Source organism: Aspergillus lentulus, assembly GCF_001445615.1.
Source record: "Aspergillus lentulus DNA, contig: Alt04, strain: IFM 54703, whole genome shotgun sequence".
In the NCBI taxonomy this organism is placed as follows: Eukaryota; Fungi; Ascomycota; class Eurotiomycetes; order Eurotiales; family Aspergillaceae; genus Aspergillus; species Aspergillus lentulus.
Window position 1 is genome coordinate 1,715,787 of NW_028322122.1, and position 13,356 is coordinate 1,729,142.

Here is a 13,356-nt window from a genome sequence, read left to right on the forward strand (position 1 = left end):
ATAAGATTGCCATGTCCTATTGGCTGCATTCTATTACCTGTGCATTATTTTGATGCTACAGTTGATTATGTTACTCTGATAGTGAGTTTTTCATGGGTATATGACTTTTTGATTATTTATATAGTTGCTTACTATACAGAGTAAATCCTGTTGACGATGGAAGGATAGGGTTATAGCGGCCTTGGGATAGATCCATATTTCCATAGGGTAAAAACAGCAGCTAGTTATCTATTAGCAGGACCCAAGAGTATGTGGAAAGGGTCACGACGCCTCACTAGGAGATTGAGAAGCAATAGATGCTAGATGACATAAGTATACCTTCAGACAACATAAAAAGGGATGGCAATGCATGGGAATGATGAGTATATCAATAGCAAAATTGCCTCACTAGTCTCTCGGACATGGAGGAAAGTCAGCATAGTATGCAACAAAGTTGAAGCAGCAATGTAAGGGCCCTCTGTAAGGCAATCTACACTGTGCCGGGAGTCTACTGTTCTGGACTTAAGTGTGTAGAAATCGGCGCAGACCACGGAGTGAGTATTAGGCCATCTGCGAGTGAAGTGCATGGCTGCTTCTTGCATAGGAGTGTCAATGGGAGACGAATATGTGATTCTATGTCATATAGGAGTGACGCATAAATTATTTCTAGCTCGTAAAATGATAGTGCAGCAACATGTATGTTAATCCTCCTAATGTTGGTCCATGAGATTCCCGCCGGAAATTCCTCGGATTTCACTCCGGAAAAGCACCATCTCCATCGGATATTTCCTATATAATCCCCTCCACCATCTAAAAAGGATACAGCTCTATGAGTCGTGGAAAAAGTAAAATGGCTCTACCTGCATCCTACTCTCTAAAAACAGGCCACAGCATTCCAGCCATCGGCCTCGGAACATGGCAGTCCAAGCCCAATGAGGTCAAAGAGGCCGTCTGCACAGCTTTAAAAGCCGGATACCGCCACATTGACGCTGCAGCCGTCTACGGCAACGAGAAGGAAGTCGGAGAGGGGATTAAATTATCTGGTGTTCCCCGAGAAGAGATCTTCGTATGTCGACCGTCACAATTACCCCTGACTACGCTGACTGCAATTGCTAGATCACCAGTAAACTATGGAACACACACCATGAGCCCGAACACGTGGAGGAGGCGCTTGAACAAACACTCCGCGATCTCCAGATTGACTATTTAAATCTCTATCTGATCCATTGGCCCGTTTCATTTCGGTACTCAACGACGACGATCCAGCCAGTGGATGCTGAAACCGGGCTGGTCGATGTCATTGACGTTCCAATCAAGGATACCTGGGCTGCGATGGAGAAGCTGGTAGAGAAGGGGAAGGTGCGGTCCATTGGAGTGAGCAATTTCACTCGGCAGAGGATTGAGGAGCTGATGACTACGTATGTCCTCATCCTTTTTGTGGAGATGAAGGAGCTGATTGCAGAGCGTAGGGCTCGCATCCACCCCGCCGTTAACCAGATCGAAGCGCATCCATATCTCCAGCAGAGGGATTTGCTCGAGTGGTCCAAGCAACAGGTATTGGCATCTTGCAAGCATGGATGTATACATTACTGACGGAGTAGGGGATCGTGATAACCGCTTACTCGCCCCTAGGGAACAACATTTACAATATTCCTCGGTGAGTATCCTACAACCACACAATGCCCATAGCTAACGATCCAGGGCTGTCGATGACCCAACCGTCATTCAGGTCGCCAAAGAGCTAGACAAGACACCCGCGCAGGTGTTGATCAGCTGGGCGATTCAGCGCGGGACGTCGGTCGTGCCCAAGTCAGTCACCGCAGAGAGAATTAAAAGTAATCTCGAGGGTAAGTGTCAACTGAACTATATGAAGGTACACTGCTGACGACGTAGTGTTCGTTTTACCTGAACATGCATTTGAGAGAATCCAGGCGTTGGATCGTCACCAGCGGATGAACTTCCCGGCTAGACTGGGAGTCGATATCTTTGGGGAGGTGGGCGAGGAATCGGCCAGGCAGAGTGCGTTGGAGTGGGCTAGACAGCAGAAGATGCAGGCAAAGTGACTGTAAATAGAATACCTCATAGATGGTGTATATCCAGCGGAAGTAGATACATTTAGCCGATGTTTCACAATTCTTGCCATTAAACATACATCTACAGTAACTGGCTCTGCCTATATTGGACAACCCATACACCTTTTAGCTTACTGGGATATGGTTGGCAAGACTGCTCCAATCCAATATCATAAAAATAAGGCAGTAATAATTTCTCCGAATAACCTCTATTCCTCGAGCTGCGACGATTGCTGCATCTTTTCCGACGGATATGGATGCACGCGGATATCACTTCGGATAACCAATAAAGCACTTCGGATCTCCTTGATATCGTTGTGTACAAGCTTGACAGCACTCGTATAAGTCCTTGGCATCCCCGCATTTCATTGTTCGTCTGTTGACCCCGGATATGCATCTACGGGCCATGTGCCTGCTCTGAATTCCTCGTGGGGATATGCATACCCCAGATCAGCGGGGAGCCAAGACCTGCTTGAACGAAGATATAAAAGCGATCAGGAGATGTCGTGCTCTCTTCCTTATGGGGCATATCGCCGGATATTGACAGCACTCAATCACTACCACCATGAATACCAAAGCCGAAGGGCAGGTCGAGCACATCGATCACTGTGACGAGGTGTTGAAGCCGACTCCTCAGTATGACAAGTTTGGCTCCGCCGCCAAAACAGATCCCAGAGAGATTGCTCTCGTGAAAAAGATTGATCTATACATGATGGTCGGTCCATGTATGCGGTATACTACCTGATCTTGCTGACAGAAGCAGCCCATTCTCTGGCTGATGTACTTTCTCAACTTCCTCGACCGAAACGCCATGGTCAATGGCAAGCTCAACAACCTGTCCAAAGACCTGCATCTTCACGGAACGCAGTACAACACCTGCGTGAGCATCCTCTTTGTCGGGTGGGCATATCTCTCTTAAGAAAGAGGCGAATACTGACGAGTCTAGTTACCTCCTAGGCCAGGTCCCGTCCAACATGCTCCTCAACCGCGTTCGACCGTCGTGGTACATGGCCGGGTTCATGATGGGGTGGGCTATTATCTCTACCCTCACCTGCCTTGTCAAAGACTACCACGGCATGCTCGTATGTCGGCTCTTGCTTGGGATCGTCGAGGCCCCGTTCTACCCGGGGGCGCTCTTCATGATCAGTCTGTTCTATAACCGCAAAGAAGCCACCACCCGCATGGCCGTCCTATATACAGGAAATATGCTGGCTAGTTCATTCTCCGGACTCATCGCCGCGGGCGTCTTTGCCGGACTAGACGGCGTCCACGGCCTGGCCGGCTGGAGATGGCTGTTTCTCATCCAAGGCGTGGTCACGTTCGCCGTGGCCATTGCCGCGTTCTTCCTGCTTCCCAACTCGCCACTCAAGACCCGGTGGCTGAGCCCAGAGGAGCGGCAGATGGCATACGACCGGATCGCCCGCGACACCACGCAGAAAGAGAACCGCACGAGCACATGGAAAGGTCTCCGCGAAGCATGCACCGACTACCGCACCTGGCTGTTTGCCCTCCAGTGCAATCTCCATCTGTCCGCCAACGGCTTCAAGAACTTCATGCCAACCGTCGTCAAAACCCTCGGGTTTAACTCGACCATCACCCTCGTGCTCACCTGTCCCCCGTATCTCGTGGCAACGTTCGCCTCCGTGCTCGTCTCCTGGTCCTCGGGCCACTTCAACGAACGCACCTGGCACATAACCCTCTCCAAGCTGCTAGCGATTATTGGGTTCGCCGTAGCCTGCAGCACCCTCAACATCGCAGCTCGCTACTTCGCTATGATTCTCTTCGTGGGGGCAACCTACGGCGTCAACAATATCAACCTCGCCTGGACCGCAGCGACGCTAGGGCAAACCGACGAGAAGAAGGCGGTGGCGATTGCCATCACCAACACATTGGGGAATTTGGCGAGCGTGTACACGCCGTACCTGTGGCCCGATTCGGATGCGCCGCGCTTCTCCAAGGCCATGTACTGCAGCATTGGGTTCTCGGCGGGAGTGATACTGACTGCTTGGGTGCTGCGGTGGGTTCTCATGCGGGCGAACCGGCGCATCCGGGCTATGGACTCGGAGGCGATTAATTTTTATGCTTATTAGCGGGTAGCACACAGGAGGATAGCAGCTGCTTCAAGTTTATATGACCTGATAATCAGAGGTAAGGGAAGTCATCAAGCTCTTTTCTTGAGAGATCAGATTGTAGGCCAGATGCAAGAGTAATCTAGAGACTAAAGGAGTCTAATACTTCAGTTAACAGTAACTTTGCAGTTATGAAGATTTGTATTCACAGTCGCGTATACCTCCATGTATCATGTGATCAGCTTTGTTTATATCAAAAGTCGAGTCCTCGACTCTTCACTACCCACTTCAACTTTCCAGACCTCACGATGCAAGGGCAACACCAAGCTTATAAGCTTTTCAGTAGACATTTCAGCTCAGTTATAACTTCCATCCAAGCTCGGACTCTCCCAACAAATTTCGCACAGAACAGAAGCGAACCACCACTTCTTTTGCTACACGTCCGGCCGCTGGCTATACAATGAACGGCTCCAATTGGAAAGACGATATGTCAATTCAACATTCCAGCTCTCCAGCAAGCTGCTGGTAAAGTGCTTGGTACTAGATGTGTGCAGATGACCAAGCAACCGGAGGGAATGTACAACAAGGTATTTTCTCTGAAAACGGAGAACGGCGAGGAAGTGCTGCCAAGGATCCCGAATCCAAACGCTGGTGATCCTCGATATTGCGTGGCTAGTGAAGTCGCGAACCCTTGATTTTGTGTGTAGATCTGTTCTTGCAATAGTTCTTGATTGGCTAATGACATGGTAGCTTCGCAATGTTCTTAATATCCCTGTTCCTAGGGTCATGGGCTGGAGCTCTCCATTGCAGCCTAACTCCGTGGGTAGCGAGTATATGCTGATGGAGTGGGTAATAGGACGCCAATTGAGCGGGGTTTAGGATGCCATGTCTGAAGCTCAGCGCTTTGGGCTGGTGAAAAGTGTAGTTGAGATTGAGAGGAAGTTGATGAGCGCACGGTTTACGAGCCATGGCAGTCTATACTACAAGGATGCATATCCGTATGGCAAAGAGCTTACTGGAAAGTTCGTCATTGGCCCAACAACTGAGCTGTCTTTTTGAGAAAACGGAAAGCATGATCTCGATATTGAGCGGGGCCCTTGTAGGTCTTTCTGATATTTCAATTTGATAACGGACCAATGGCTTGTAAGGGGATACCGCGTAAGAATACCTTTCGGCTGTCGCGAACCGTGAGATTGCCTCGATACAAAACCAAGGCTCAAAGACAGCAATTGCAAGAGATAAACATGTCCGGCTTCTGGAACAGTTTCTAACGCTGCTCCCTCACATTTTACCACTGGAGGAGCTTTCTAGTCCTGCCCTGCTGCACCATGACCTTCATTCAGACAATATATTTGTTGACGACGCGGATCCAACAAAAATATCAAGTATAATCGATTGGCAGGCAGTTTATTCCGCCCCATTATTCATGCAAGCAAGGTTTCCTTCGGTCTTCGATTGCGATGACCAGTATCCATGGGGCGCTGTTCACCCTGAATTGCCGGAAGACTTTGATACCCTCTCACAGACGGAAAAAGAGCTGGCTAGAGACAAACTTGCCAGGCTTCGATTGAAGAAATTCTACGAATTAGCTTCAAGGAAATTCGACCCGCTTCTCGTCAAGGCCATGGATGTGATGAGAAATGACGATGACCCTACAACCTTCATTTTCCATACTGTCGGACAGTCCTCCCTCGATGGACCGATCCCGCTCAAAGAACTTCTTATCTAGGTGTATGAGAAATGGTACCAAATAGCGAAGCGGAGAAGTTTGAAGATACCATGCCCAATTCCATTTTCGCAAAAAGAAATCGAAGAAAGTCGTCAGCAGGCGGCTGCATGGGCGGATGCGTATACAGAGCTTGACACTACGAACGCTAGTCATGGGTAAAGATGGCTGGGTCTCACATGAGGAATTTGAAGACGCCATGCGCAGGTGGGAAGAAAACCGAGCAACTTTTGAAAGCCTTCAAGAGCGAGTAGAAGAGTCGGCTTCATAAAGCTTCCATCGCACACTGCAATCGAAGCACACCGTAGAAACAGTGTGTATTGAACGAATGAATAGGATCCGGTGGAATCGTCTTTCAAATTTCTCTCCTAGTCAATTTGGAGTCTACCGACAAAAGCAGTTGAGAAATAGGGTGTGAGAGTCACCCTTGCGATATATTATACCGTCGACACCCCGCAACGATGACCCAGAGAAATGAAGAGACCAGGACACCCTTGCAAACACACAAACACCTATCCCTAGATACCGCTTGCGTCTCCGTCTTACCAAGTCATACATCTGTCTGTCCTCCTGCGTCGGATTATCTAGATATCCTCGTATGGCAGCTACACTATTTCTTGGCCAGGTTTTGAAAGGGCGAAGAGGGCTGTACACTGTCATAAATCAACTGCAGGACTGCGTCTGGCTTGCTAGGTGCGCCATTCTCTCCATATGCTGTCAAGCAATAAGCTCATAACGATTACAGAAACGAGAATCAGGAGAGAGTCGTGGCAAAGAGTGTCAGACGCTTCCGATTACAGAACGAACGAGATATCCTGCTTCGTTTTCAGAACCGAACTCCCTGTATTCGCCCGCTGATCGATGAACTCGAAGATTCGACTATTCCTCCTACCCTCATACTCAGATACCTGGATGATGATGCTCTTCGCGCCTCGAACCATCAGCGGCTTATGCGTCCAGAGGTGAAGTATGTTGCAAAAAAGGTGCTAGAAGGACTGTCAGTTCTGCATGATGAGGGGTTTGTACATACTGGTACGCTCCACTTATCCCAAGTTTCTGCTATGCGAACTTATTGATGAATTTATTGTAGATATCAAGCCCAGTAATGTGTTAGTGAACTATGATCACAGCGACATCCGGTTCGCAGATGTCCAGCTAGCAGATTTTGGAAGCACGGTTCACATGGACTCCCTTCACGCACAACGCGGCGACTCAATTGGCACACCTATCTTCAGAAGCCCTGAAGCACATCTTCAAATGCAGTGGGGCCCTGCAACAGACATTTGGTCTTTTGGTGCAATGGCAAGTTAATCTTCAGGCGAGGAGTCTAGCTCAAGTATTAATGCCCGTCTACCATACAGCTTATCAGTCTTCTCTATGGGAATGGATTCCACATATTCAAGCCGGATGTCCCTGCAGACCATGACGAGTATGACCTCAGGATACTCATGAAGCATCATAGATGCTTCGGGCCATTCCCAGAATCGTACGAAGAGATTGCGGACCAGCAACGACTGGCTGCCCTTGTTTGGGTCATGCAGAACAGCCCTCCTGAGACATTGCGACCATTTCAGCTGACCACTACCAAAGAAATTTGCCAGGAGGACAAGGAATTTGTACTAAGAGCAATGAAGCTTGATCCTCGGGATAGGCCATCAGCACGGCAGCTCTTGGAAGACGGATGGCTTCATCGGTTTTAACCACTTGCAGTGCGCGGTCAAGCCTAGTGCGGACGTCTCGGTTGTAAGACATTGCATTGATATATGATTAGAATAGAAAATCAATCTCGGTTAGTCTAGTGCTCAAATTATCCAGCACAGCACACTCAATCGATGTGAATCTGTTCAACAAACCCAGCAGGGCTGCAATTGGGCTTCGTTTCGAGAGTAGACTGCCTCAGGCATCGACCATTGCTGGCCTGAACGGGCAGTTCTTCTGTTTGCCTCAATTGGAGCAGCGAAGTATCCACGATGATCATCCACAGTAATGCAATCAAACGCATTCCATCAGAGCCGACAATATTTTAGCCCAGGACCAGTGTCCGTGTTTTCTGGGTGATGATCTCTCAAATTATTGACGGCCTCAACTCCGGAACGCAACGCCCAGATTTGTCTCATCGCTCGAGCCAGATACCATATCCGGCGTGTGTGATCATCGCCCTTCCATCAATCTGAGGTGAAAAAGGGCACTCTGGAACAGGGAACCGCATCTTGATCACCCCGAATTATGGCTATCACACTCACTACTGCATCTTTCGCACCTGAATTTCTTTTGCGCGGCACGGACTGAAATTTTGCATTCGTCGCCAACTGGCGATCCTTTGCCATCTTGGACTTGTCACACCAGTGCCGCGAACACGGATGTCGAATAACCGATCAATCCTACGGACACGATCCGAAGAGGTCCTGACTCTGACGAGCTGGCTGACTGTGGCTGACCAGGAAGAATGCCGTCCATCACTCCAGAGTCCAGACGTCCTGCCGATCAGGAGAAAGTCGCTCAGAAGTGATGTGATTGGGCGTCGGCAACCCCTGTGGGCCATGATTCCATGGATTTCAAACGATATTCGTCACATCCGATAAATGGGCATACTTAATAGCAGGGACTAGGCATCGCATACAAGGACAACGACCTGCAAGGCCATCACGTTGACCTTCTTGCGTGGATTACCGGAGCTTCATCATTTTCGGAATCCAGTGGATGATTGTGCCGACGGGATCATCAACGGTTTGCGAGATGGATTCGTCAAGGTGTACAGGCTGATCGTTCTGAATTTTGAGGCCAACGATGATCTTGAGCCTCGAGTCTCGACTCTACTCGCAACTGGTCGACTCGCTAGGGTCCCAGCCATATCCGCCATCCGCAACAGCCCGCGTTTCACAATATGTATCATCGAACCGCCCATTCAGGGCTAATGGTACCTTTCTACCGAGTGATGATGACATATGGAGGTGATACCTGGACCAGCACATTGCCGTGTGGCTTTGTCGCTGACCTCCGTTCTCGTTGTTTCCATCAATGGTGGCTCCACTAGGGAGCACCACAGCAGACCGTCAATCCGTGTCGCCGCGGGCATGGACCCTACATCCGAAGCCCTGACCAGCCTGTTTCTTGTCCTGACTCGAAAACGGACGGATAGACTTTTTCATCCATTTGTTGATCAATTCCTTTAATGGTTTTATGCTAGAAGTTCTCGTCTATAAAAAGACGCATTGTCTCCCTTGTTTTTTTCGACTCCAAGCTCGCTTTGTCTAACGCAAGCTTGACGTTCATTTGAAGACAACTTCTACTTTCATTCTATATTCGAAGACCATCACTTTCCTACATCGAAATGAAGCTCTCCATTGCAGCAACATTGGGCTTTTTGGGCTGTGCCCTCGCCTTGCCCGCACCTGTTGCCAGGGAGGCCGACCTGCCATTCCCTTTCCCAGCTGGTGGCTCTGGTAGCTCTGGCTCTGGGTCTGGTGGTTTTCCATTCCCTATTCCTTCGGGCGCCCCTACCGGCTTTCCATTCCCTATTCCTTCGGGTCTACCTAGCGGCTTTCCAACTGGTTTTCCATTCCCTATTCCGTCCGGCATGCCAACTGGGTTCCCATTCCCTATTCCATCCGGCCTGCCCACTGGATCCGGTTCCAGCGGTTTCCCCGGCTTCCCTGGACTGGGTGGCAGCGGAGACTACGAAAAGCGCGAGGAAGCTCCTCGCCGTCACGACAACCCATTCGGCGACTTCCCCGGATGGCCGTGGCCATGGCCGAAGCCCAGTGGTGGCTTTCCCGGATGGCCAAAGCCGACTGGCCCTCCTTCTTTCCCTCCTGGCGGTAACGGAGGCACCCCTACTGGCGGCTTTCCGGGCTTCCCAAGCATCACACCTACGCCTACTCCCAGCTCGACTCCTACTCCCAGCGCCACTCCTTCCGGCTTCCCTTTCAGGGGCTGAGTGAGCCTCGGCAACTTCGGTCGACAGTGGAAAGTTGAAGCAATTGACGACAATGGGTAGGAGCAAAGGAAACTGCGACACGTTTGGTACACTGCTGGATTGGGTACCTGAGGAATTATGTATATGCAGTCTTTTTCTGTTCTAGAATGGTCTTGTTTGTGTATCTAGAAAGCAATGAAGTTTTGCAATCCACATACAATCCTCCCCACAAACTCGGGAAGCCTAGAAGTCATCGTGACAAGTTTAGAACTCTCTGGTTCGCGCTGGGCCATTAGTTCTCTTTGCTTGAGAAGCAACCGTACAATCAGGGATCATCAGATAGCAAGCAGTGTATTTACGGAGGAGCGAAATGTGGTAGAGGAGGAGTACACTGTGAGCCAAATTCATTTCGATTGAGTTTTGTCAGTGAGATGAGTCTGAAGTGAGCTGGTCACTTTAATGCTTCCAATTCCTCACTCGCCCACCCATCTTAACCTCACTTTGCCCGTGCCATCATTCCTTAACTCGATCCCGCGGTGAATATTGAGTGGGATGAATGTGGAGCTATATACCTTAGTATCGACCTCGAATCGTCCTATAGTATGAATAGGCTATTGTAATGGACCTCCGTACAAGGACACAGGTTAATTAATCATTCACGTTTTGGGATATTGTATTAGCTGAGGAAAGGATCGGTACTGTGGTCACTTGAAGTAGCTGTAGTGAATGTTATTGTCTGCTAGCTGTCTCTCCTGACCTGTCATCCTGCCAGCTGCTCCATATATGCGGCGCTGTCTATTCTCTGCGGATATTCGACGAGCCAGAGAGAGTCCATGCACTGATTGAGTGCAAGGCCAAAGCTCGCAAGGACGCTCTGCTATCGGTGCAATTTCAAGAGGCTGCGCAGATTGTTACTTGGCTGATGCAGAGACATCGCTCAGAGACTGCCAAGGTCGGCGGGTGAGTTTTTATCATTCATCATCTTGCGAGATTACACACTGACATGCAGTCATGCTCTAGCATTTTCATGGTGTCAGAGGACCGGGACGAGATCTTCCTCACCTTTGGCACCCTCGACCGCCATTACCTTCGATATCTGCACAATCCGGACGCACCAAAGAGGTTCCTGGAGCTCCATCTGTGCGAGCCTCGAGCTCGTTAGGCCAAAACCGCGCCCTGCATTGGTAACGGCTGGGCCTGCCTTGGAACCTTGGCGCCTTAGTGGAGCAGTGAAGTATGACAAAGACAACCTATACTCCATGCAATTATCTGCTCCATCTTTGTCTAGAAAAAAACCATATCCTCTTCATCTAACTTCCTCCTGTCTTGTCACTCAAGCTCCATATAGAGCACAATGGGCCCCCACCTCAGATACTAGGAAACACGCGGTGGCGCGAATCCTCGACTGAGTTTCTAAACACAAAGAAGCAATTTTGACCATTTCGCAGTGTCAGCAGATAGGCGTCAACGTACCATTTCAGCAACATTCTGGGCCCTTCTTCGGGTATGCGGTCTGGAGAGACTCGTTGCAATGATACGTGTGGCAAAAGAGAGCCCAGTTCATCCCGCAGTATTGGAAACAGCACATCCATGATAAGACCTCGACGAGAGACTCTGTGTGTCGACACGCAGGTCCACGCAATGTGGAGGGCCGAGTTGTTTGAGATTCGGCCACTTGAATATTACGATGGGATGCGCAAACTGGGCATTGAGGTCTACTGGCAAACGAACCAGGGGGCATACCATCGATGATGACGTTCTGGTCACAATACGACCAATATCATCCATTAAATCTCTAGGGATACACCATAAGCGATGGAAGCCCATCCAACCGCCTTATTATCGAGAACATAACGGTCGAATCTGGCCACAGGCTCACTCTGGAGACCTCACCCACCCACTTCTGAATAGGAACTTGCTAGGGATGCAACAGCATCTTAATCGAGTTGTTGCGCTATCTGGAGTTTCAGAAGCGGCTGGACTTGAGGATGACACGGACGAGGAGGCTGAAGGCCCTATGGCCTGGCCAAAATCTGCGTTCATTGAACACTGGGTTAGTCCATTGGGTCCCTATAGAATCAGTCCGCAATGTTGACCTTGCTTAGCGTCAAGACATCCGCACCGCTGCCCCGATGTCTTACGCAGACACAGGGTGTGCTGCTGGGGCCGGTGAATCCGGGGGTGGGGCCCTGGGGGGAGTGTAACTGGGGTAAGGTTAAGGGTGGGAAGGTAGAGTTTTATGTTAAAGGGATTGATTCCATTCGTTGTTGGAAGTCCATATTACTGTGATGCAACATTCGCAGCTTGAATAAGATTGTTTCCAGTTTGAATGCAGCAGGTGACGAGGGGGAGGTAATTCAACTTATGCGGAGTGCCATGAATATAGACATACAAGTCATGCTGCATACCCACTACCAAAGATTCTCGTCCATTTCCTTACTCCATAGAAGGATGCTCAATCAACCGCCTGCCAATCAGGCACCTATCTATATTATTCCCATGATCTGCATGATGCATCTAGCATACTCCGCCGGATAAATGGCTAAAATGCTAACTCCATCCCCTCATTTTGTCCCGAACATACTCCGATTACCCCTCTCGAGACTGCAACACCACGTAGCCTCAGTTCTACACTTCAACACCACATGTATAATCTATAACCAAGGAACAAGATTGCCTGTCATGGACTCTGTCAAAAACAAAGTCTACGCCGTCACCGGCGTCGCAGGGATCGGCCTAGCCGTCGCGCAACAACTTCACGCCCGCGGCGCGCACCTCTCCCTCGCCGACATCGACGCCAACGCTCTAACCAGCGCATTCGCGAAACTCGGCTCCGACAGCGAGACGGTCCTGACAACAGTCGTGGACGTGGGGTCCTCTTCTTCCGTGGATGCGTGGATCGAGGCCACGGTGCAGAAGTTCGGGCGGCTGGACGGCGCGGCGAACATGGCGGGGACGATTGGGCGCAAGCATGGGGTGGGCAAGCTCGTGGAGCAGGATGATGAGGAGTGGGATTTTTTGCTTAGGGTGAACCTCACGGGGATGATGTATTGTCTGCGGGCGGAGGTGAGGAGTATTGCGGCGACAGCGGGGGAGGGGAGTATCGTCAATGCGGCGAGTATTCAGGGGCTGAGGGGATTTGCGCTGCATGCGGCGTATTCGACGACGAAGCATGGGGTTGTGGGGTTGACGAAGAGTGTGGCGAAAGAGGTTGGGCCGGCTATTAGGGTTAATGCGATTGCTCCGTAAGTTGCTGTCTGGTTGTCTTTTGGGATGTTGCTAATGTGCTGCAGTGGGAGTATCCAGACGCCGTTGCTTGACAAAGCTCGTGATATTCAGGGTACGCTGAATGCTATGCCGACGATTATCCCGCGCATTGGGACGGCAGATGAAGTCGCACAGTCCGTGCTGTTTCTCCTGAGTGATGCCTCGTCTTATACGACTGGCTTGGTTCTGAATGTCGATGGTGGTTGGGATCCTTGAGGTGGATATGAGATATGACCTATGAGATGTAACACATGAGCAATGTATGTCATCATTCATTAAATAGCGAAAGGGTATATATAAGCTTTAAGAGTTGTACAGCCGGACCAT

The 13,356-nt window shown here is 50.0% G+C and overlaps 6 protein-coding genes across 6 annotated transcripts; all 6 read left to right on the forward strand.

Annotated features, from left to right (window-relative positions):
• Positions 1 to 829: 829 nt before the first annotated feature.
• On the forward strand, positions 830 to 2,042 carry ALT_1843 (aldo/keto reductase; the record flags this gene model as incomplete). The annotated part of the gene is made up of 5 exons (XM_033559298.2): positions 830 to 1,045; positions 1,096 to 1,533; positions 1,581 to 1,636; positions 1,681 to 1,826; positions 1,873 to 2,042. 5 exons carry the CDS (start codon positions 830 to 832, stop codon positions 2,040 to 2,042), a joined length of 1,026 nt encoding a protein of 341 aa, XP_033415189.2.
• Positions 2,043 to 2,616: 574 nt separating this feature from the next.
• Positions 2,617 to 4,141, forward strand: ALT_1844 (putative MFS transporter; the record flags this gene model as incomplete). The annotated part of the gene is made up of 3 exons (XM_033559299.2): positions 2,617 to 2,766; positions 2,815 to 2,951; positions 2,998 to 4,141. The coding sequence occupies 3 exons, from the start codon at positions 2,617 to 2,619 to the stop codon at positions 4,139 to 4,141; spliced, it is 1,431 nt and encodes a 476-aa protein (XP_033415190.1).
• Positions 4,142 to 5,546: 1,405 nt separating this feature from the next.
• On the forward strand, positions 5,547 to 5,849 carry ALT_1845 (uncharacterized protein; the record flags this gene model as incomplete). Its single annotated transcript, XM_033559300.2, has 1 exon — positions 5,547 to 5,849. The coding sequence occupies one exon, from the start codon at positions 5,547 to 5,549 to the stop codon at positions 5,847 to 5,849; it is 303 nt and encodes a 100-aa protein (XP_033415191.2).
• A 595-nt stretch (positions 5,850 to 6,444) lies between these two features.
• Positions 6,445 to 7,157, forward strand: ALT_1846 (uncharacterized protein; the record flags this gene model as incomplete). Its single annotated transcript, XM_033559301.2, has 3 exons — positions 6,445 to 6,539; positions 6,592 to 6,878; positions 6,937 to 7,157. The coding sequence occupies 3 exons, from the start codon at positions 6,445 to 6,447 to the stop codon at positions 7,155 to 7,157; spliced, it is 603 nt and encodes a 200-aa protein (XP_033415192.2).
• Positions 7,158 to 9,177: 2,020 nt separating this feature from the next.
• ALT_1847 (extracellular proline-rich protein) lies at positions 9,178 to 9,783 on the forward strand (the record flags this gene model as incomplete). The annotated part of the gene is made up of 1 exon (XM_033559302.2): positions 9,178 to 9,783. The coding sequence occupies one exon, from the start codon at positions 9,178 to 9,180 to the stop codon at positions 9,781 to 9,783; it is 606 nt and encodes a 201-aa protein (XP_033415193.2).
• A 2,661-nt stretch (positions 9,784 to 12,444) lies between these two features.
• Positions 12,445 to 13,245, forward strand: ALT_1848 (SDR family NAD(P)-dependent oxidoreductase; the record flags this gene model as incomplete). The annotated part of the gene is made up of 2 exons (XM_033559306.2): positions 12,445 to 13,007; positions 13,056 to 13,245. 2 exons carry the CDS (start codon positions 12,445 to 12,447, stop codon positions 13,243 to 13,245), a joined length of 753 nt encoding a protein of 250 aa, XP_033415197.2.
• Between the last annotated feature and the right edge of the window lie 111 nt (positions 13,246 to 13,356).